The sequence below is a fragment of the Platichthys flesus genome, chromosome 20 (assembly GCF_949316205.1).
Source record: "Platichthys flesus chromosome 20, fPlaFle2.1, whole genome shotgun sequence".
Classification (NCBI taxonomy): domain Eukaryota; kingdom Metazoa; phylum Chordata; class Actinopteri; order Pleuronectiformes; family Pleuronectidae; genus Platichthys; species Platichthys flesus.
Genome location: NC_084964.1, coordinates 5,205,090 through 5,226,721, shown reverse-complemented (window position 1 = coordinate 5,226,721; position 21,632 = coordinate 5,205,090). Strand labels below are relative to the sequence as shown.

The 21,632-nt window shown below is 41.7% G+C and overlaps 1 protein-coding gene across 1 annotated transcript in view; it reads right to left on the bottom strand.

Moving 5' to 3' along the window:
- gas7b (growth arrest-specific 7b) overlaps nucleotides 1–21,632 on the bottom strand; it is a 54,308-nt gene that overhangs the window by 31,850 nt on the left and 826 nt on the right. Inside the window, exon 2 of the mRNA XM_062414139.1 lies at nucleotides 2,767–2,884. Within this exon, the coding sequence (XP_062270123.1) occupies nucleotides 2,767–2,884 (118 nt within the window). The remainder of the gene's footprint in view (nucleotides 1–2,766; nucleotides 2,885–21,632) is intronic.

Here is a 21,632-nt window from a genome sequence, read left to right as displayed (position 1 = left end):
CGCACACGGAGTACGTCCAGATTCCTTGTCGAATGGAACATTTAACACCACAAGCAAACCGACAGTTGTGCGCCTCAAGTCACGTGGACTCATTCATCGGATGACTTTGGCTAAGTCATACTGGATTCATCAGGGCCACATGGACTGCAGCCATGAAATAAAAGGGGAGACTGACAGTTTATAAGGCTGCACTTTACTTTCACATATTGTTCTTATTGTATGTGTTAATGTATTTTCTCTGATGTCCCAAAGAGGTAATAAATAATTTATAGCGGAGGCCAGCCATACCTTATATGTCCAATTGGATATAAATAGTAACAAAGGGAGGAATCTATATGGCACTTTAATGGGAGGATAATGTGTGGATGTGATATTCCTCTCACATTTAAAAGAGAAACCTCTCAAATACAGGATTATGACACCCCCACACTGTGGACATTTTTATCAGTAAAAGTCTCCTGAGGGTTGGCCGAGGTTCAGTGTCCTGAAAAAAATAATGGATAATCTTGAAAAGCTATTAATGTAGCTCTTCTCTCCTTATGGATATATAACCTGTGAGAAGAGCCAACGAGAGCAGATCAGACTACCAATCAACCAGTCGAGCGAGAGACTGATTACCAGTGTCACCCATTGTCTGTATGACTGGTGAACACTGTCTGACAAAACACTGCACTTTCTCACCTTCATTACCTTCTCAAGTTAAAGGCTCGCAGGAGTTACCGCCGTGCCAAGACAAGATATTAGCGCCATCAGTCAGGTTTTACAGTGAGTTCATCCAGGGATAGTAAAAACAGGCCATGTTGCCATCTGATATCTATCTGTTGCTCTGTCTGCAGAACAGAGGAGAGTATTAAACTGTGTGTGTGTGTGTGTGTGTGTGTGTGTGTGTGTGTGTGTGTGTGTCTGTGTGTGTGTGTGTGTGTGTGTGTGTGTGTGTGTGTGTGTGTGTGTGTGTGTGTGTGTGTGTGTGTGTGTGTGTATGCATGCTCAAGGAGACAGTGAGTGGTGATTGTGTTGACAGAAACAAGGCAGTATCAGCAGTATGGGTTCTCCTGCGCCCTCTGTCTCTCTCTGGTACCATAGCTGCTACAGACACAGAGCATATGTTAAACTCCTCTATAAACAGATGACCTTGCTCAAACCAAAAAACACAGAGTGTTTTCACACAACGGTCTGGACCAAGGCTCTTCTTCTTCTAACTGTTTTAAAGTTGATCTCAGATTGCAGTTTTGTAAAAATTTGAGACTTGTGATGGATTGTTTTATTGACCGGGATGGATGATTGCCACAGATCATGGATTGAATGGTTTTATTTTAAAACAAGTCAACTGGAAACATCAAAACATCAGATGGCGTTTTCAGCTACTTCACGGGGCTAACATTAATGCAATGAACTTACTGGTTATAGCTGAAGAAGCTACTTTTTCTCTGACACAGACATGACATATCCAATGCCACTCATCTAACTCCAGGTCTAACCAGTTATGTCTCAGTATGTAATCCAGTAATAGTTGTCTGTACAGCCATGGGACCACTGCAAACCAGTTGTAGCCTACTGTGGATTTCACACTATCCAGCCTTTTGCATCCTGTGTGCAGTGGGCAAAAGGGTTGAGCCCATTTTTGAAGACGAAAGCCAGGACAAAAACTACATCTTGTATTACAGACACTGAATACAGGCGCTGGAGGAGTGGTTCAGCATAATGGTGAATTTGCTTTCTTTCTGAGAGTGAGATGAGACAATCAATACCAGTCTCCTGCCTTTGTGTTGATAATGGACCTGGATATTGGAGACAGATCAGTTTACCATAAAGGCTCGAGCAGGGGTGGGCAAACTTTTTGACTCGCAGGCCACAATGGGTTCAAAATTTGACAGAGGGGCCGGGCCAGGACCAGATGGATGGAGTGTTTTTGTGAACTAATATAAATGAAAAATCATTACATGAAAGGATTTGGCCTTTAACAAGTAGCAAAGCATTTATTTGCAAGGCAATTTAACAAAAACTCTCCTTCGAAGAAAGGCTTGCTAGCCTTTGCTATTTCGAATGCCACCAAAAAACTTGTCTTGGTAGTTGACTCTTAAATTTGTTTTTGCTGAGTCTGTAATTTAGCCGCCAACCTCTGAGCCGTAGCCGCCCGTTCTTGCGTTGACTGCTTGCTAGCGTGGTAAGCATGCTTCGTAGAAAAGTGACGGCTCATGTTGTACAGTTTTCTTGGCATATCAGGCATTCAGCCTTCGATTGGACTTCAATGAAAAAGTATTTGGATGTCCACTCCGTGTTAAACACTCTGCACTCATTGTCAACATTGTGTTTCCTTTATCCGCTCATTTTACAGAAGGGCTCACAGGGCAAAGCGAAAATGTGAAGGGAGATTATGTGCCCTTTCGAGCCCTATTTTTTTATTTTTATTTTTATTTGCCTTTATTTAACCTATACACCACACTCCCGGTCAGATCTAATTTAGCTGACGCTTTTATCCAAAGTGACTTATAATAAGTGCATTCAACCCAGAGGGTACAAACCCAGAACGAAAAGAAGCAAGAAAGCAAATGCTATAAGTAAGTGCCATTTAAGTGCTTCTAAATTGTTTAAATTGTAATTGTAAGTTCGACGGGCCAGATTAAAAAGCCCAACGGGCCGTATACGTATTTAACTATTATCAACGTGACAGCCGCTTACATTAAAGCTCCCCGTCTTTATGTACACCGATGTGTCGCAGCGATTAAGTAAAATTTCATCTATATCAAGAGCTAAATATCCACTTACCGTTATTTGTGGAGTTGACGTAGTATCGCTTCCCTTGTGGAGACATGTAGCATTTCCAGTGAGGAGGCAACGGGTCTTTGAGGTCCTCCACAGGAAGCTGACTCATGGATGCCGTCTTCTGTAAAAACAGAAAAAGAAATAATAGCATCAGTAGGTGTCAATTATCGTGAAAGGGCAAATCATCATGCTTCACCTGAATTCAAGCACGATGTTAGCTCCAACAGGAACATTTATTTCTCAAGGATCTCACACATAAAAGGAGATAACATTTTTTTGACATGCATCACCAGCAAGGCGGGAAAATGCTACATTGAGCTCAGGTTCAGTGAGGTTCTCATTTCCTCAAGCAATTCACAACCAGCAACTAAACACATCAGAGCAGCGCACACTGAGCACAACAAACTGCAGTTGGACTAAGACCAAGATCTCCAGAGTCATTGAATCTGCACCCAACAGACAGCTGAGGAACATGGGAGAGCATGAAGGCAATCAGCACACATCTGCTTCAGATTAACTTGAAAATAACAGGCTGGGACTATTGTTCCATCCTTTGGAGATGCTGTTTGGAGACTGGAGAGAGAGACAGATGAAAAATCCAAATCAGCTGCAGTTTGGTTATTGGGATCCATGCGATGCCATTCAAGCATCTAGAAGAGGTTAGTTATGGTAACCGCATGGAAACCCAATAGAGTGGGTTAAGCTACATATGAATTCAACAGACTTGACTGACCATTTGTGAACCCCATCTCTGGACAGCTACTGTCCAATCACAGCTTATCAATCGTAACCAGAGATGCAAGGCCTGACAAGTTTAAGATCTCTTTTCATGCTGAAGAGACATACTTGACATACAGCTACATAATATACAAGACCAGTGCTTCATTATATCCTTGTCTCCCACACAGATCATCAGCTGGTGAGGTTGTTTGCATTGAGACTCTGACATGGAGCTTTAGCCTCAATTTGTAAGCATTTATGTGGGCATCAAATAAATATTCCACACCTTATTTTAAAATTCTTATTTTAAAATGATTTCCAAGTTCTGCCAAGTTTGGATTGATTTGGACACGCTATCCACTCAATGTAAATAAAAAGAAGACCAGTGCTCTGTAGTCACTAGGGATGGGGCAGTGTGCTTTACGTGTTAAACATGATGTCTTCTACGTCCGCCAGTATATACGTGAACAGAAAAACAGGAAATGAGGGGGAACATGGATCTAGTGCGGCTACAGCGCACCAGCGCTATTCTCCACCACTTTTTATTTCCAGAAAGAAATTACAATATTTGCAGATCACATAATCTGGTTGGAGATCGTATACATTTCTGAGGCACTTGAAAAACCAATCAAATCTAAAGTACATGTCATGCATGAGAGCCAATAAAAACAATGTTAGATAGATAAGGATGTACAAGATATATTTACTTTATTGATCCCAAATTGAGAAATTACTGAATGTTAAAAAGACAAGACAAGATGTTTGGAATTTGCAAGTAAGTATTAAAATGATAAGTGTCATTCTGAACAACCTATTACATCTATTCTTATGAGTTTATCTGATATTACTTGGTTACGTACCTGTCTGACTGCCATGTTCTCAGCGTGATCAAACTATTCAAGTGAGTCTAGCAAGTTTGCTCAGTTATAGTTGCGACCATAGGAACAGTGGTTATATAATCTTCCAAATAAACAACAACTTAACTGTGCATGTGCATTTGCTCCGGTGCTTTAGAACCTAACACTGCCCCTCTGATGGGTAATGAACAAATCAAGTAACTTGCAGGTTTACATCAACAAACGTCTAAGGTCACTGTGGAGATGTGTCCAGGTGGGTGAGGGGAAACATATCAGTGCTAAACAAACATTTCCCCTTAGGTATTATTATCTCATCTGCCATTTTTAGTGCTTATCAAGGAGCACTAAGTATTGATTTAAGAACAAACTGCCCGCAGCGATAAAAGCTGCAACACCCAAGAGAATTAACTCATTATATGTAACTGCTCCCCTGGAAGAAGCAATGGGAAGAAACCCTGAGCTCTTTACTCCCACAAGGCTGGAGAGTATGAATCCCTGTCAGTGACTTACGACTGCATGTAATTACACAGTCTCCGACAGCATTACAGCAATGTTTTCTCTTTGATGGTCTCAGCGGTCACTGTTATATTTGTCCTTTGTGTGCCTTTGAAAAGCGGATTTGCTTAAACACTCCAGTAATTTCCTACAGCAATGAGAAGTAGCCACGGATGTTAACAACGGATAAACAACACGCCATGAAAGAAAATCGGAGCTATCGCCAATAACATCAGTGACACGGGCTTGCATGTTTATGTACTGAAAAGAAATGAAAGAATAAAAAAAAAAGTCAATACCACTGCCAAACCACAGATACAGTTACAGTAGAGCTTAGAGCTACAGGACATGAGTTAGTGCAGGCAAAGGGCCTTTCAGCTGCTCCACACATATGTTGTTCCTTAGTCGAACAACATGGGTTATTATACATTTGTGTCCACTGTAATATGGTAGAACTGGGAGTGTGTGTGTGTATGTGTGTGTGTGTGGGGGGGGGGGGGTAGCCAAGAAGTCACTAGAGCTGCTTTCAGATATGCACTAAATTCCAGATAATTTCCTGAAATCAAGGGGCTATTTGTGAGAACAAAAATATCAGTCAGTTGATCTGGACATTTTCCTTTCAAGTTAAAACTCTGCATAATGCTGAAATACAGAAGATTCTCTGTAGGATTCAACGTGAGCAGATGGGCTCGTTGATGTGCTATAAACAAAACCATGCAATAAGAAATCAAATCATGTCCAGCCTCCTGCATGTCGCTCCGCCCTCATGTGAATGCTTGACATTTTTCAGACTTCATGTCTGAATACGGCTTAGGAAGTTTCCCCAAAATCCAGTTCGGGGTGTATTAACTCCCCTTTATTTTACATTTCTATATTAAGTAACCTTTTCAAGAAGAGAATCTTAGCAACTGTTAAATCGATAAAGGAGCATGACTTATCCAACAAAGTACTACCCAGCGATTATAGGTACTCCATCACATTGAAGCAAAGACCTCCAACATCAGTCAATGATATTCCATAACAAATGTAATTAACATCCAAGTGCGTGAATCGTTTTGCTTTTATCCAATTTACATCCAAGTCCAGGTCCTGCCGTAACCAGTTGTGGGTTTCTCTGCATCTCCTGCTTACTTTACTGCAGCTTTCTGCACACATGCTGTTGTTTGGTCGCATGATCATCATCGATGAAACAATGCCACAGTCTTGTTTTTCTCTGAGCTAAGCAGATACGGGTCTCCAAAGCAAGCAAAAACAGATGGGAGTGGGCTGTTGTGGTTGGAAGGACACGACTAATAAGTAAAAATCTTGGGACATGAAAACGATTAAGGTTGTTGACATGATTCATTTCAGTCGCTACAAAATCCATAATTTCTTCTTAAACTCCTGTGGTTCTTTCTCAACAGAAATGTCCACATCAATGTTTGAAACTCATCCTCAAAGTTAAGCAAACCTTTTACTGAGCCACAAGAGCCCGAGTTAAAATTCTGCTCCCCTGTAGAGTTTGTGACAGATCTGACAGCCCCGTCACACAGTCCAAAAAACAAAATCAGACATGAGTGAGAGAATGGGAGCACCTTGGTGGTGGGAAGTGTGATGAATCTCTTAGACAGCTTGTCTCGGCATATGCAACATTAAATAATGCACCATTCCAGATGGTTAACCTTCTAAACCCCAGACTGCCTTTGGCTCCACATTCACAGCATGCCAGAGAAGCCCCTGGCAGAGAACACGAGGACTCATCCCAGGCCGTGATGACTGAAGAGAGACCACAACAATCACTGTTACTGTCTGTGAGCGCCACAGATCATCTCAACATGTCACTGCTCCGGTCTGAAGGAGGAACTTTTAATTCAATATGAAGTAGTTATTGCAACTGTCATGTGAAAAACATGGTGAGCAAAACCATCATAGATTATAAGCTGCGGAGTTGTGCTTTAATGCTTAAAGGGAGCATCCATTTGCTCGCGGGGGGAGAATAGTCACATGGCAGCAGTTAGGCTATTTACACTCCTGTTTCTATTCTTTATGCAAAGCTAAAGTAATAATTAGTGGCATGAAAATCCAGGACAGTTTTACATAAACCATTTTATTTAAAACCACAAAAAAAAAATAACTCTTTATAGATACTTTACTTTATATAATTAAAAGCTGAATGTTATTCAAGATTCAGATTTAAGATTCAAGATTTGTATTATCAAATGCAACAGTAACATTAAGCAGTCGCTGGCAGTGAAATGCTTGAGTCACAGGGGTTAGGGGTGATGGTCTGGGCCAGCTCTTTTCTCTCTGACGGCTGTCTCTGAGCTTTACCATCTTTGAAAAAAATGTTTGACAGTGCTTATAGGAGGGGGAATACAAACATATATGAATGTTAATTTTAGCGATAAAAACTTCAAAAGGTTTTTGTGCAACTAAATAAAACAATTTAAAGGTACTGTGGAGGCCAAGTCACAGGGTTTTCTTTAATTAAAGTTAACCTAAACATTGCAACAAGTCGAATGTTTATGATGCTAAAAAAGACGTAACAAAATACTACACTGCTCTTTACTGGAATGATAAACAGATCCCAACATTCTCTTCCAGATTATAGACAGTTCCCACACACCCCCAAACGCAGGCAGCATCTTATTATGGAAAAACAAAATACCTCATGGTCTCTATTTCAGTGACACTGGCTCCCTGCCTGGAAAACTGAGAATAATTTGTTAAATTCACTGGGAAAATGCCTTTAAATAAATAACAAGGCTTGTATTCCCATGTAGGTCAGATGGAGAATAACAGTGTAGTAAACTCTGTTGTGAACCCTTCACCTGTATTTAAAAAGCCTCAACTGAGACCAACAGAAAAGATTATGCTCCTACTTAAATGACTGTCAAGGAAATTCAAATCCAGGGCTTCATAAAACCTCTAGTGAAAATGTGCTATATTTAAAGTAATGGTCTTAACAACAGGATATGTAAGAGTGTAGCGGGATGCTCACTTTGATAAAGTGACTTAATATAAGTGTCAGGAAAGGAAGAAAAGATTATAAATGGTTCAGTTTTGTATTAAATGAGTTTATACATAAACATAACTGATGAGTGTGTTTTATTAAAAGAAACATAGGATACTGAGATTTATTGCAATCTTATTTGCTGGAACATCTACCAACCAATTCCACAATTATATCTATCTGCCTGTATTAATGCGGAACCATACATCGAATCGGCGTAACGCTTGGCATGTGTAGTGAAGTGTTGAATTTTGACACACAATGCGATCATTATTTAATAAAAAACAGGCGACCAGTGCTCTGAAGCAGTCGGTGGGGGCGGGACAGCAGCATTCAGTCTGTGGACAGAGATCAGCAAGTCTTTGTCTACAAATACGTCATAAGATAAACAACTTGGTCTAACTGCAGGTCAAACTCTCCACCAGATCATTTTGATTATTTTCATTTCACCATAACAAATAGACTCAGACATGCCAGTGGTCCAGGGGACCAGGTGCTACCAGGTCCACTATAGCAGCGACATTTGCAGGATCACTTCCTGTTTGGCAGTTCATTTTCAAAGTAAACTGCCCATGTCCGTTTTGTTGCTGCAATGCTTTATATTGATGCTAATTCAAGAGTTATTATTTTGAATCGTGGAACTTGGGTCATTAGACTGTGTTGATTGCGAAACAAACCTCGGAAAAAGATGACATGCTATGTATGAAAAAATAACACCAGTTTAGTAAAACGTTAACACTTACATCTAAGCCACACATGTGAACAGGAATAAAGCCAATGCCGTTTTTTATGAAATAGATTATCTCTTAAAATCAATGCAGGTAAACCAGGTAGTATGAACGGAAAGATTTCTAACTACACTCTGCACCATAGACTCTGCACACAACGTCCATTACCCAAACAATAAAAAAGTGACAGTATATTGCAGAAAAGTTTGAGCGGGACTCACTAATGCCAAGGAATAATTCTGATGTAGCTCCAGAACATTACCACAGGACACGCAGAACATTCCAAACAGGCAGATTGAGAACAAGCCATGCACTAGCAGAGAATAACCCGGTTCCTTCTCCCAACCACTTCAGAGAAACAGACATTTGTTCAACATTGAGCAACGAGTAAATACTGAGTCGTTGAGTCTTTGGCGCAGATCTGAGTAACCCGAGTAACAAAGCCATCATTGAGCTTTCAGCAGGTTCGTACCGTCACAACACAGAAAAGGTGACTCATCAGATGCAACTGCTGCTGTCTGAAATCACAGGGCTTGTGAAATACTGGTCACCCACTCACTGTCTGTGTGGAGGAGGATGAATATGCAGCCTCAGTGGTCCAGAGTTTCAACAGACTGGATTATTGGCCAGGACTAACATTGAGCTGTCCTCGCACATGCCTGAGTGACTCAGTACCTCCTGACGAGTGACAGGGTGTGTGCATATGTGAATGTGTGTGTGTTGGGGGGGGGGGGGGGGGGGGGGGGGGGGGGGGTATACCATAGCTATGTGTGAAAAGGAGTGTGTAAGCTGAACCTGACCTCTGCTGAGTCCTATGGAAACATCTGGATTTTGGAAGAGTAAAGTTTGCGGGGGTCAAGGTCTGTCCAACAGCTGTCGGGTTTCCATATAGAGAGATCCAAAGACACAGAGTATTCTGAACATGAACACGAGGGGCGTCTTTTATAAAATACATGTTTTCAAATAGTTTTACACAAGTCAATATCTCAGGGATTGAAATCCATATTTCAAAAAACTCGAATCCTTCTTTTCCAGTGCTTCAGTTCAACTCAGAGCAGCAATGATGAGGTTGGGTTTGTTTGTAGAGCAAATTATTGTCATAAAAGTAACCAGAGTTCACATCACCTCACAGGCTTACCATTAATATTAAAATTTGTATAAACATAGCCACAATCTCTTTTAAACTTTGATGTTTTGGGTGGTGGTCAGACAGACGAAAGCTCTGTGTTAAAACAATAGGGTGTGTTAAGGGAGTATTTTTGAAGGACAGGTTATTTGGGAACCAGTCAGATAATATTATACAATCCAGGTTAGGGTAACAGGCTACGACCTCCAGTTATACTCATCCTGTTAGCTGATAAAGGCAAGGTTTTTATTGAAAATGGGACTACAAAGCAATTCCGCTACATCAGCTGACAGCAGCTGATCTATTCCAGCCCTCATCTACATTTATGCATGGGCAGAGTGGTCCCAGAACATACTACCAAACCTAATATCACTTATTGCAATTATTGCAAATAAAATTACTTTTGACTAGAGTTGTAGTGGGTCATTTGGAACACAGAAGTCAGTGGCTGGCCATCTTCGACAGCAGAAGTGAAACATTAGTCAGAAAACCAAAGATGAAAAACACAACTGAGGTCCCAAAGATAACCACAAGATGTTCTAAGGGCAAAGCAAATCATGTTTTCTCTCCATTTAGTCCTTCCTGAAAAAACAACAACACAAGAATACCATACTTGTGTGTTTTTTCCACAATTTCATGACATTCATACTGCAAAACAAATCCCAGCTGCACACATGCTGGAGCAGAGCTGTAAACAGCCACAAGCACAATACCATTTTCATGATGAGATGCAGACAGAGAACGTGCTAGGCCATCTCTTGTCTGAGAGTTTCTACTGAAATAGCAGATGCGCGATGTGGATGGGCGTATAGCGTGATGTTCCACCCCTGCTGGCTGCCTCGTTGTGTTGTCCACAGAGGTGTGACGGACAGGGGAAGTGTCTGTTTCCTATTGTTCGCTCATACATGCCCCCACTTTCCCTTTCTGGGATCACACTGTTACACCCTGGGTTAATGGGAAGTTCACAAACAACTGCTGATGCTAGGGTCTGGGCAAAGGGGGACGCAGCTGCCCAGTCATCACCAACACTGAGGAGCAAGTGGTGATGCACAAACTTAACACTTTATACATTATCACCATCTACCAATGTACTGATAAATGTGATGACTGATACAGTGATAAGGCCTTAGGCTGATTTCAAGCTAAGTTATGGAGAGAATCTTCAATGTGATGGTTCATATATTTCAGAAAATAGCTTTGATGGTGTATGTCAGGGTTCATACACATTTTGACCAATGGATTTCCATGACTTTTCCATGACTTTTCAATAACTTTAAACCAAATTTCAATGAACAAACATTTTGTGAGATCTCGGTGTATACATGAAAAAGTGACCAAATTTAGTATTTAAGCTAACAATGAGAATTAAAAGAGCGTATGTCTGCTTATATTATGAGCGTATTTCTTTTAAAATCATATGAATTATTTAAAACTCGTAAATGAACGACATGAAAATAGGAGTATTTTTTTCAAGCGCTTTTCCAGGCCTTGAAATAAACATTTAACAATTCCATGACTTTTCTACGTTTTTCATGAACGTAGGAACCCTGGTATGAGTATCAGATATTTACATTCCAATTGGGTTCATACATAATGAAGAGAAGAAGGTGCAATATTCAATGAGAAACACATTTTCTGGTCATAATGGTTTGAGTTATAGCAGATAAATCAATATTATCTTTGGTTGGAGAGCTGTATTTTATTGATTAGGGGGTTTGTTTTAAAATTTTTTAGGAGGGGGGGGTTTCAAGTTTGTCACGAGTAAATAGAATGTTATTAGGAATCGTAATATTGGTGTTGGAATTCCTCCAGTGTACAAAACAAAGGCATGCTCACAAATAGTCTCCCACACACATCTTAGAACAACTAACTACGTCTCATCACCCCTGTTATTGTGATGCCTGACCTGTTGCCCAAGAGTTCGGAAAACTGGGCTGAGAGTTCCCAAACCTCTGGGTTAAGTTTAGTCCTCATGTGAGAAATACAGCTGAGGAGAAATTCTCACATGTGCGCTTGGCTGCTATCTATAGAGAGCAGAATGTGTTAGGATGAGGCTCAACTGAGCCAGAGTGAACAGGGGAGGAGAGATAGAACGGAGCAGTCCTTGGAGGGAGACGGAGGGAGACAGGGAGAGGGATAGAGAGCGACGGGGGCTGCGGACCGTATCTTTATTTGGGAGACATTGTTTTGGTTTGGGCAGATGTGGGAGCCTGAAGCGAAGCCACATTCCCAGATGGAGAGACACTTCAGACACTCAGGCAGGGAGGAGGAGGAGGAGGAGGGATGCACATGCGTGTTTAAGCATGTAACACATGCACATATGCTCACACAAACTGTCTTTATGGTCTGCTAAATGCTTAAGCAGTGGCTGCATGCGTGTTTGTGTGTGCATGTGCAAGCTGGAGTGGTCCGCACAGCCAACAATGCCTGTTTTGTTACATCCTGCCCCCCCCCCCCCCCCCCCCCCCTCCAGTTTATGCGAATTACTCAAGTCTTGTTTCGCCTCTAATCTCCCACTCCAGCCATACACATGGCGTGACTGAGACACGACCACTGTGACACACACTGTGCACCGCATATGACGGGGCGCAATCTCCAGTGTGCAGATCTTATCTTCACAGGCCTGCTTATATACCCAGAGATCAGATATGGCAGCATGTCAATCCACTGTTCAGCTTTCCACTCAAGCACTAAACTCACTTAGTTTTACACAGCACCTAATACCTCGCTGTGAGCAGTTAACAGCCGTTACAGGTTAAAGCAATAATGACTGACGGCTTCTCTCAGCCAGAACAATTTTGCAACAACAGAAGTCGCAGTTGTATCCCCGTTAGTCGCTTCAGGGTTGAGCTTACCGCAAACTGTCCTTCCCCAAAAACATTTCAGCCGAGTTTAAACAGATGCAGCTTGATTCTTGAATATGCATGCCAGTGGTGGAGGCTGTGTATACGTTGTTGTGAAATATCAACTGGTAGACATGATCTGGGTTTGCACCACCTGATCTACATTTCCCCCTTCGAACATCCCATGCGGCACCCATTCTTCTCCAAGAATCAAGCCTGTCGTCAGTTACGAGTCACATGCTTTAATCTATATCATATTTGGCTTTTGGATCGTTGCAGATTAATGGATAAAATACTCTCACGTGAGCAAACAGCTTTTGCAGATGCTTCATCAACATGTGAACTCCTGGAACAGTTACAGCTGAGTGTGATGGAGCTGAAATGAGAGTCAGCAGCTTCAAGTTTGAAGCCACAGTGGTCCACCAGATAATGGCGGGTTGTTCCCTTCGGATCAGGAAGTTTGCAGACTCCCGAAGTCAAGGACTTTACTCATTTGAAAAATAATAACAATCATTACGCTGTGGTCAGTGAAGGGCTTTGAGAAGAGTAAAAGTCCTTTTAATTCATTGTGAAACTGAAGCAGCTCAGAGGACGTCAACTGTGGTCCTTCAATGTGGCCAAGGACAGACTTGCATTCACAAAGCTCCAAATGTGGTCTCAGGGATTGGATCGCAAAATGCACTTAGGATGCATTTGAGTGTGTTGACACCTTTACTTAGAGCTGTCCACTGACAATGGGATCACTCAGGAGAGATGTTAATACCAGGTCTGAACGGGATCTTACAACACTGCTTATTGGGAGCAGCAACTTTTTGTGATGGTCTGAAACCAACAACCAAATGTACTGTATTGCGGAGGTGAGAAAGAAAGCAGGGTTTGAACTTCTCAAACTCTCAAGCTACTTCTGTTATGTGTATGCAAATGCATGTTAACACCACAATAGACTTTGCACAATAGAGTGCGCAGCAATGTCGCAATTTCTTTGCTTCTTGCCATCATAGATTGCAGGACCCACTTTTTATTCTAACCTTTTACATGCGTTTCAGAACATGTAGCCCTTTTTGCTGTGGATTTGGTCGAACAACACTTTGCAGAAACTGGTCTGTTCCTAACATCGCCGAAAACACCTCCAAGTCTCAGGCCTTGTACTGCGCCAGGATATTGTGGTAGTCAACTTCCAGGTTTGGAGCAGGTAGCTTCCCCAAGTGATAGGCATAACAACCTCTCAGCATCTTGTTCACAAATTAGGGTAAGATGAAATGGGAAATCAACTGGTGGATTAGTGCAGCATTGGCAGGCTTCTACATAATCCAATGAGTTTCGCCAGTAACCACAAAAAGGTACAAGCAACCCAATGGGTTTGCTCCGAGGTTGTCTGCAGTTTTCCTTAGGCGGCATTCAGATGTACTTTAGCCATGCGTTAAAACATGTAGTCCAATTTGAATTGAGATGGTCTGTGGGGGGGCCAAAGTCGGTGTTTCATACAAAACAACCCATGGTCAACTGGCAAAAGGGTTAAACCAGTCTCACCTTTTGCTCCACTGCTATGTCATCCAGCAAGACACATTCAAATATATGTGAGCATACATAAAAAAAAACTTTGTAACATCAATGCCATTTTACGGTTTACCTCAGGATCGTCAAAAAAAGAAAACAAATAGCTGCCATTCTGGTTACTTGGTCTCCGGTAAACCATTAACCCACACCTTAGATTCTACTTCCTGGATCATATTTCACTGTCACTGTAAAATGATACCCCTGTTTTGTGCTATTTAAATGAGTCAGTCTTAGTTTAGTATCCAATCAGGGCGAATCACAGATGACTGTTAGTGTAGGTTCTTTCACACTGCTCCAACTGGTTGGAGATCCTGGGATAGACCCAGAACACTCAGGAGGGAATATATGACCCATCTGGCCTGGGAATGCACGAGGATCCCCCTGGAGAAGCTGGAGGATGTGGTTAGGGAGGAGGGTGTCTAGGCCACTTTTTGCTTATCCTGCTACCACCATGAAGCTGGAGAGAAGCGGATGGATTGATGAACAACTTTTCTCAAAATAAAGCACTGAGCAAAAAAGGTATTCACGAAGACCCTGTAAATTTGTAGATGGTCAAAATTCAAGTGTTTAGCTTATTGCCTGAATTAACATCTGAAGTAAGAGCTCTGTCCACAGAAATATATTTATAATTATTTATAATATAGCTACCATTTTAACCAAATCACCAGCAAGAAACGGCAGTGATGGAATCATTCACTCAACTTCCCATCCTATGTCAAAGTCATGTTATAGTATGCACCTTGACACCTTGGATGACATATAGTGGGTTGAGTACCCATCCATCCATTCATCCAATCTGTAGTGCTTATCCGGTGAGGGTTAAGGGGGGCTAGAGCCAATCCCAGTTGACATTGAGCAAACGGCACGGTACACCCTGGACAGACTGCCAGTATATCGCAGTGCTAACACACAAAGACAAACAACCATTCCCGCTCACATTCACACCTACAACATGATCTCCAGTTGACCAGAGTTGCATGGCTCTGGACTGTGGGAGGAACCAGGCGTACCCAGAGAAAAACCCACGCAGACACAAGGAGAACATGAAATTCCAAACCGAAAGGCCCCAGGCGAACTAGCATTTGAACCAACAACCTTCTTTCTGTGATACACTAGAGTTAACCACATGATTACTTGACATGCCCTTAAAACTAACATTAAAGATGAGAGACACATACTGGATTTCCTACTACACCACCCACTGTGGGCGTTCCACTTGGGCGTTCTCCCAAATTAGCAGGCATGATAATTAGCTCATATAGAATTTAATTTACAGAGTGCTGTAACTCAAAGACATCAGCTAAGTTCAGCCTGGCAGAGTTAATAAAAATGTGTGGACTGGGTATATTTTTCTTTTGCGTAACACACTGATAGGTCAGTTTTAGATTTTCCCACTGATTCCTACACAACACTACAGGGTAATTTACAAGAATCTGGCCGAATTCCATTTGCTAGTCAGAGGAAAACTAGGAAAATAACTGTAATTACTCTTGAAATGACATGGCTTTTCGGGCTATAACTCAAAATAGCCACAGTGGCGGTGACTATAAGACAAAAGAGATTTGGTCTTAAAATAGTTACCTCGGCCAACTAAACCTAACTTTGGACACAAATTTCTGTTGCTGTATTATTCATAGTCAGTTCAAAACTCATTAAACTGACCTACTACCACAGAATACCTCTAGTTTACAAGCATTTTTGTTTTCCATTTAAAAAACATGGTCCCTCTGTGACAGCGCTAATGTGTGAATACCTTAAATCTATTCTTCAGTGTCAAAACAAAAAAAAGATTGTGGTTAACCAGGTGTTTTCAAAGAAGTCACAGTGGGTTCCTCACTTCCTCAGCTGATATTTCACAGTTCCATACTGAATTCGTTCCACGACCAAAAATTTGTGTATTATAGAATCACGTCATGAGAGGAGGGGCGGTGTTGGTTTTCCAGCGTGTGGAGGGGAAGCACCTGGCCGTGTGCTGGAGCATCTACAGCAGTGGTGTGACCCCCACATACCACTACAGCGGTTATGCCAGGCTGAATCTCCATCTAAAACCACCACCCCCCAAAAAACACCCCATGCCACTCGCTCTCCGCTCTACAGTTTCATAATAAACACAGCTGACACTTCACCAGGAGAAGCATTAGGGAGACAAAGTGGTTCTCCATAATTTACGGCTCTTTGCAAATTGCTTACAGTAGTTCCCCTGGCACACCGTGATTCACACGGAGGAGAAACAATACATGGTGCTGTAATAATAATGTGAGACCAATATTAATATTTGAGAAAAGCAACATTACCTCATCTCTACAGTGACTGGCCTCTTCAAGTGGAAGAAAAAAAAGTCACAATTGACTGTGCAGTACATGGCAACTTGCACTGATATAATCCATTTGGAGGAATAAGTGGGGCATGACCCTCTAGATGCCCCCTGACAGGTCCAGCTGCAGGGCCTACCTATTAACTGCCTGTGTGGATATTTCTACACATGTATGTTATTAACATCTGTAGGATTGGGTGATATGACCTCGAATTTAGACCATGGTGGTGACTAAATTAGATCACTGTATTAAAAATTCCACCACTTTTCACTTTATTGGAAACAATGATTTTCAACAACAGACATGTTGGCGTGGCCTACATGTTTAGGCTGATTCATTAATGTACGAATTAGTAGTAACAACCATGCTGTGATTGTTGTTATGACCTGTAAGTGTATTGCTGAGCAACCTCCCCCAAAAAAATGTGTTAACTGTTGTTTGCTTCACTTTGAAATAAAGGGGCCATTGACGACCTGACAACAAAGATGGGAATTACGTTTTAATTTGGACTGTGTGTCAGGTAGCTTTAGTTCTTGAAATTTATAATTCAGCATCACAGAATTCTGACTAATTAAGAGGATCTAAGTAAATTAAATCTGTATCCCATGTTTTGGTTTATCTATGTTTTATTTTTTAACTCCAAACTTTTTAGATCCCCCACCAGCAATTATATTAACAAATGCAATGCCATCTTCCAGAGAAGCATTTATCTTTATCAGCAAAGACAGTATTCATGCATCGTTTAGTCATACAGCGCAAAATTCCGAAAATAATTACAACTCCAGCTACAGAGACTCTGAAAAGTACCATCATTTCACACAAACATCAGCCTTATCACATAAATGTTATTCAATGACACAGCAAAAATGCATTCAAGATTTAGTATCAAGTTTTTATCTGTTTCATTACTAAAAACATAAACTGTAGAACGGCAGAAAGACTTGTTACTTTGTCCAATGACATTCCACTTACATCTGAGGAATCCTTCTTTCAGAAATACCAGCTGATAAGGTGAAAAATACGTGGGTAAAAACCGCAGTGTTTCTGACTCACTTACAGTAAATAGACGGGACCTGGTAATAAGACATTACTCCATGGAATGATGGAGCAACAGAGCAATAACACAGATCCAGACTTGGTCACGAAGACTTTCCCAGCTGGTAAACGTCTGTCTGGAAACAGGGACAGCTCCAGATACCACGGGTGGTGGACAAATTATTTTCAAGCAGGTTGATTTAAAGAGTGAATCAGCCCGATTGATTTGCAGATAAAAGACACCAAACATTTCTCATTTATTCCAGTCTGCTTTGGACAATCACTTCCATTCAGCTGCTCTGGGTGACATCATGGAGTCGTCAGGCAGAAAGCCATGGCAACCAGTACGTCTCTCTTTGCTTTTTGTTTTCTCCTCATGAGTTGAACGCTGAGCACTAATGAGCCAACCACTAATATCACTCTCTATCCTTTATGACTCAAGGCGTTCGGGACGTGTTGGTTTACTCATACAGGAATACCATGTTCTGCTTGAGTCAATTAGATAAGCTGTCAAATGGCAGCGTCACACTCATTGGACCTCATTCTATATCTGATATCCACAGAGAGAAGGGATCACAGTGTTCTCTCTCAAATCAGCACCTTGAACGAGACACTAAGGAGGTGGCGATTTTTCTCAGGCTACCTTGTTCGGATGTCAGGGCAATCACTAATAACTGTCTTCTTTTTATATTATCTTCTTACTTTTTCCAACTTTTTACTCATAGTCTTGTTCACTTTCTTTACAAGATCAAGATGGCAAAATGAATACATTTATCAGTTACACATTATAAGCTGTTGGATAACGGAATCGAGCCAAAGACTAATCCTTTTTTTGTAAATGTTGTAGACGGCGACATATGAAATTTGAGATGCTCCGATACCAGCATAAGAAATGCCTCCAATAATCGGTCAGTATGCAAATCTATGTCCAGATCCCTTCCAACACCTTTAAAGTAGCTTAACTCAAATATAACTGCAATTGTCTTTTACCACTACAAGCTATGTAGTCACAATTATTATGGTGTATAATACAACACAGTATAAGATAAGCACAAGTAAAGAAGAGGTGTTGGAGAAGTGACTCAGTAACATCAGCTTTACAGTAATACCACATCTTTCTAAAGTGTTCTTACATTGGCTGCTGGACCATGTTAGACTACAGCAGTTAATCCTTTAAGAGTATCCAGCCTGAAAAGGTTTCTTATGAATTCAGATGATCATTTTTAGGTAGGATGATTGAATTATGCCGTTATTAGAAGACAGTCAAACTTTGAGGCAGCATCAAGTGTTGATCTGTGAGAATCAGCTGTACTGGAGGGTGAAGCACCAGGCGGCAACAGGTTTCTGAATGATCCATTATGCTGGGAAGAATGGGTTTGTTTGTAGAACAAAGCCCCAGAGCTGAGGATGACAACACAGCCAGACGAAAGCTCCATTGTCAGCTGGGCCATTTACACAAATCCTTGTCAAGGTGATTACCACACAGAGGCCGGAATTTATGATCATTAGCAAACATATATACTGTGGCAACAGAGATGTTGAGCAACATCCCGCATGGGCGAGGGGGATTTCCTTAATGCCCGAAAGAGTCTGGAGCAAATAACCAGAATGAGGAAGTGGAGAACCAGCTCTTTGTGTCACTCGGTCATCCTACAACCCATCCGAGCAACTTGACGAGAACCTGCAGTTTCATTATGTGTTTAGCCTGGAGGTGAATCACGCCTGATTAACTGCTGTAATACTGAAAGCGAAACTGAAGCCAAACAGGCAAACATTTCAACCAACAAAGGTAATCCATATCGGTTCTGATGTCTGCATCTATATCAGCATATATGATAAACAAGAAGAAAATGCAGAGACAGTCGTAGAAGGCAGTATAATTTATTTATTCAGTTTTGGCATAATTTAATTTATAACAAAATCAAACATTGACTTCCTCACACCACTTTAAATGCACATGAGGTGAAACTTTAACTTGCGTGGAACAGGTGAAGCAGACGGTTCAAAGCTGTGAGGACTCATAGTCTCCCATCCACCTGCCTTCATTTCTACTGTCATTCTGCTCTTTTCCACTGGTTATTTTTAGGTCCAGAGAGCAGGAGCGAGTGACAGGAAAAGGTGTGTCCTGAGAATCAGAACCCACAACACCACATTCAAGCATTCGGTGTAAGCTGCCGACCACAGAAACTCAATGTTTGATAAAAAAACGGAGCCAAGATCCGATTAGCGTGCTGCTGCTGTTGCTTGTTTTGGTCTATCTTTAGGGCTTAGGCTGTTATCTGTCTTTGCATCAGTGCTTATTGAAGAAAAAAAATTCTGTGCATCCAGCTGAGGGATCAGAGTGAGTTCAGTGTGTGATGGAGTTCACGCAGTTGTCATGGAGATTATAGCCAAACCAACACTGGATTTTTCTAGTCTAATATAGATATTGGAGATATGGTTGTTTCAGTGCAGGTATCAAGATATTAAAGCATAGAAGTATTGTGACAACACCAGAGGCAACGCAACGCATCGTTGACCAATCAAAAGCTTTGCCAAGCTCACTGGGTAACGCTGCATTACTACAGTTTGCCTCACAATCGCCTTGATAAGCCTTTAGATTCATAGAGACATTTTACTTTTTTCTTGGTCATATATTAACAAGAGCCCAACAAATGTTTAGGGTCAACAATTTCAGAAAAATACATATATTGACCAGTATATTTTTTTTAAATGATTCCTAAGATATAACACTTTGGGGTGGGTGGGTTTAGTCTGGCTTCCTCCCACAGTCCAAACTAAGACATTTAGATTGGGGGTTGGGTTGATGGGGAGACTCTAAATTCACAGTAAGTGTGAATGCGAGAGTGATTGGTTGATTGTCTCCATATGCTGGCTCTCTGATTTGCTTGGGACCCGAATCTCTATCAGCTGGGATTGGCTCATGCTCCCCGTGTATTATTTAAACTTAAAAATCTAAACTAGACCTTTAATTAAGAAAATTAACATAATTCTAAAATAAAATGTAAACATAAATGCAATTTTTTCCTGCATAGCTTTTTCTGAAAAAATTATAGTTTTCAGATAGGAAGGCATCAACAGATGTAAACGCGGATGCTGATATCTTTGTGAAAGGTTGATATCAGCTGATTTCTATCATTCGCCCACAAACCAAGACCACTGCACAGCACTAATGTGGGCCTGTAGTAAACAGACCCACAACCCAGTGGTTTACAAGCCTAACGAATCCTCACGTTTGACACTGACAAATGCTCAGGGTTTAACCCTTCGGCACTCAGGTCTACACTTCACTAAATTCTCAATCCCACCCTGGTTAACCTTTCCCATTCACTTCACCGTGTGAATGACATCACACATCGCAGATCCGTGAGCTGTTGCAGACGACTACAACAGGTCTAATCAATTACAGGGATACTTCGCTGCTGCCTACAGGGCGGTTCACTTCACTTCAGAGGCTGAGGCATCTCGCTCATCCACACTTCAGCACGGTGAGTGCCTGATGAAAACGGGTTATCCTGCTGCCTCACCCACCAACTCCATTCCTGCCCTGGCCTGAGAGAAGATAAGGGACACTGCTCTTCAACCATATGGTGCTACAGGTTTGTGTCTCCATGTCCATCCAGAACCGGGGCACAAATTGCTGGTGTCACTCAGTCACAAATCATGTTTCTGTATCTTCTCACACTCAGAGCGGAGAAGTGATAAAAATGGCAGCAGCCCTGGTGCCATCGCTGGGAATGCTGGCTTGGTGTCCTCCCCTTTTTGGATACAGGCTGATTATGACTAACTGTCAGAATGCTGGGTGGTGTCCCCGACTCCACCGCAAACTCAAATCTTCTCCAGTATCTCAAACCCACAGTCATTCACGCTGAACTCAAACAAAAGAATTTCTTCATGAGAGACATGTTTTCTGAGATACAGCAGGAGCCGTGTTTCTAAATCTAAATTCTCTTGAGGGTAAAGAGAGGGGGGGGGGGGGGCTGCTGCTGGGTGCTGGGTGGAGACGGGAGGATTGACAATGGGGGAAAGAGAGAGGGAGAGAGAGAGGGAGAGGGAGAGAGAGAGAGAGCAGCAGGCCCTGTGCATTCACGCGCACTGAGGAGAGACCTGAGTATTTCAGAGGAATGTGTGTGGAATGAGGAAGTGTGCGGTCGCTCGGGCTGCTGGGAAGGTTAGAGTTAATCTGATAAACCCAGCAAGG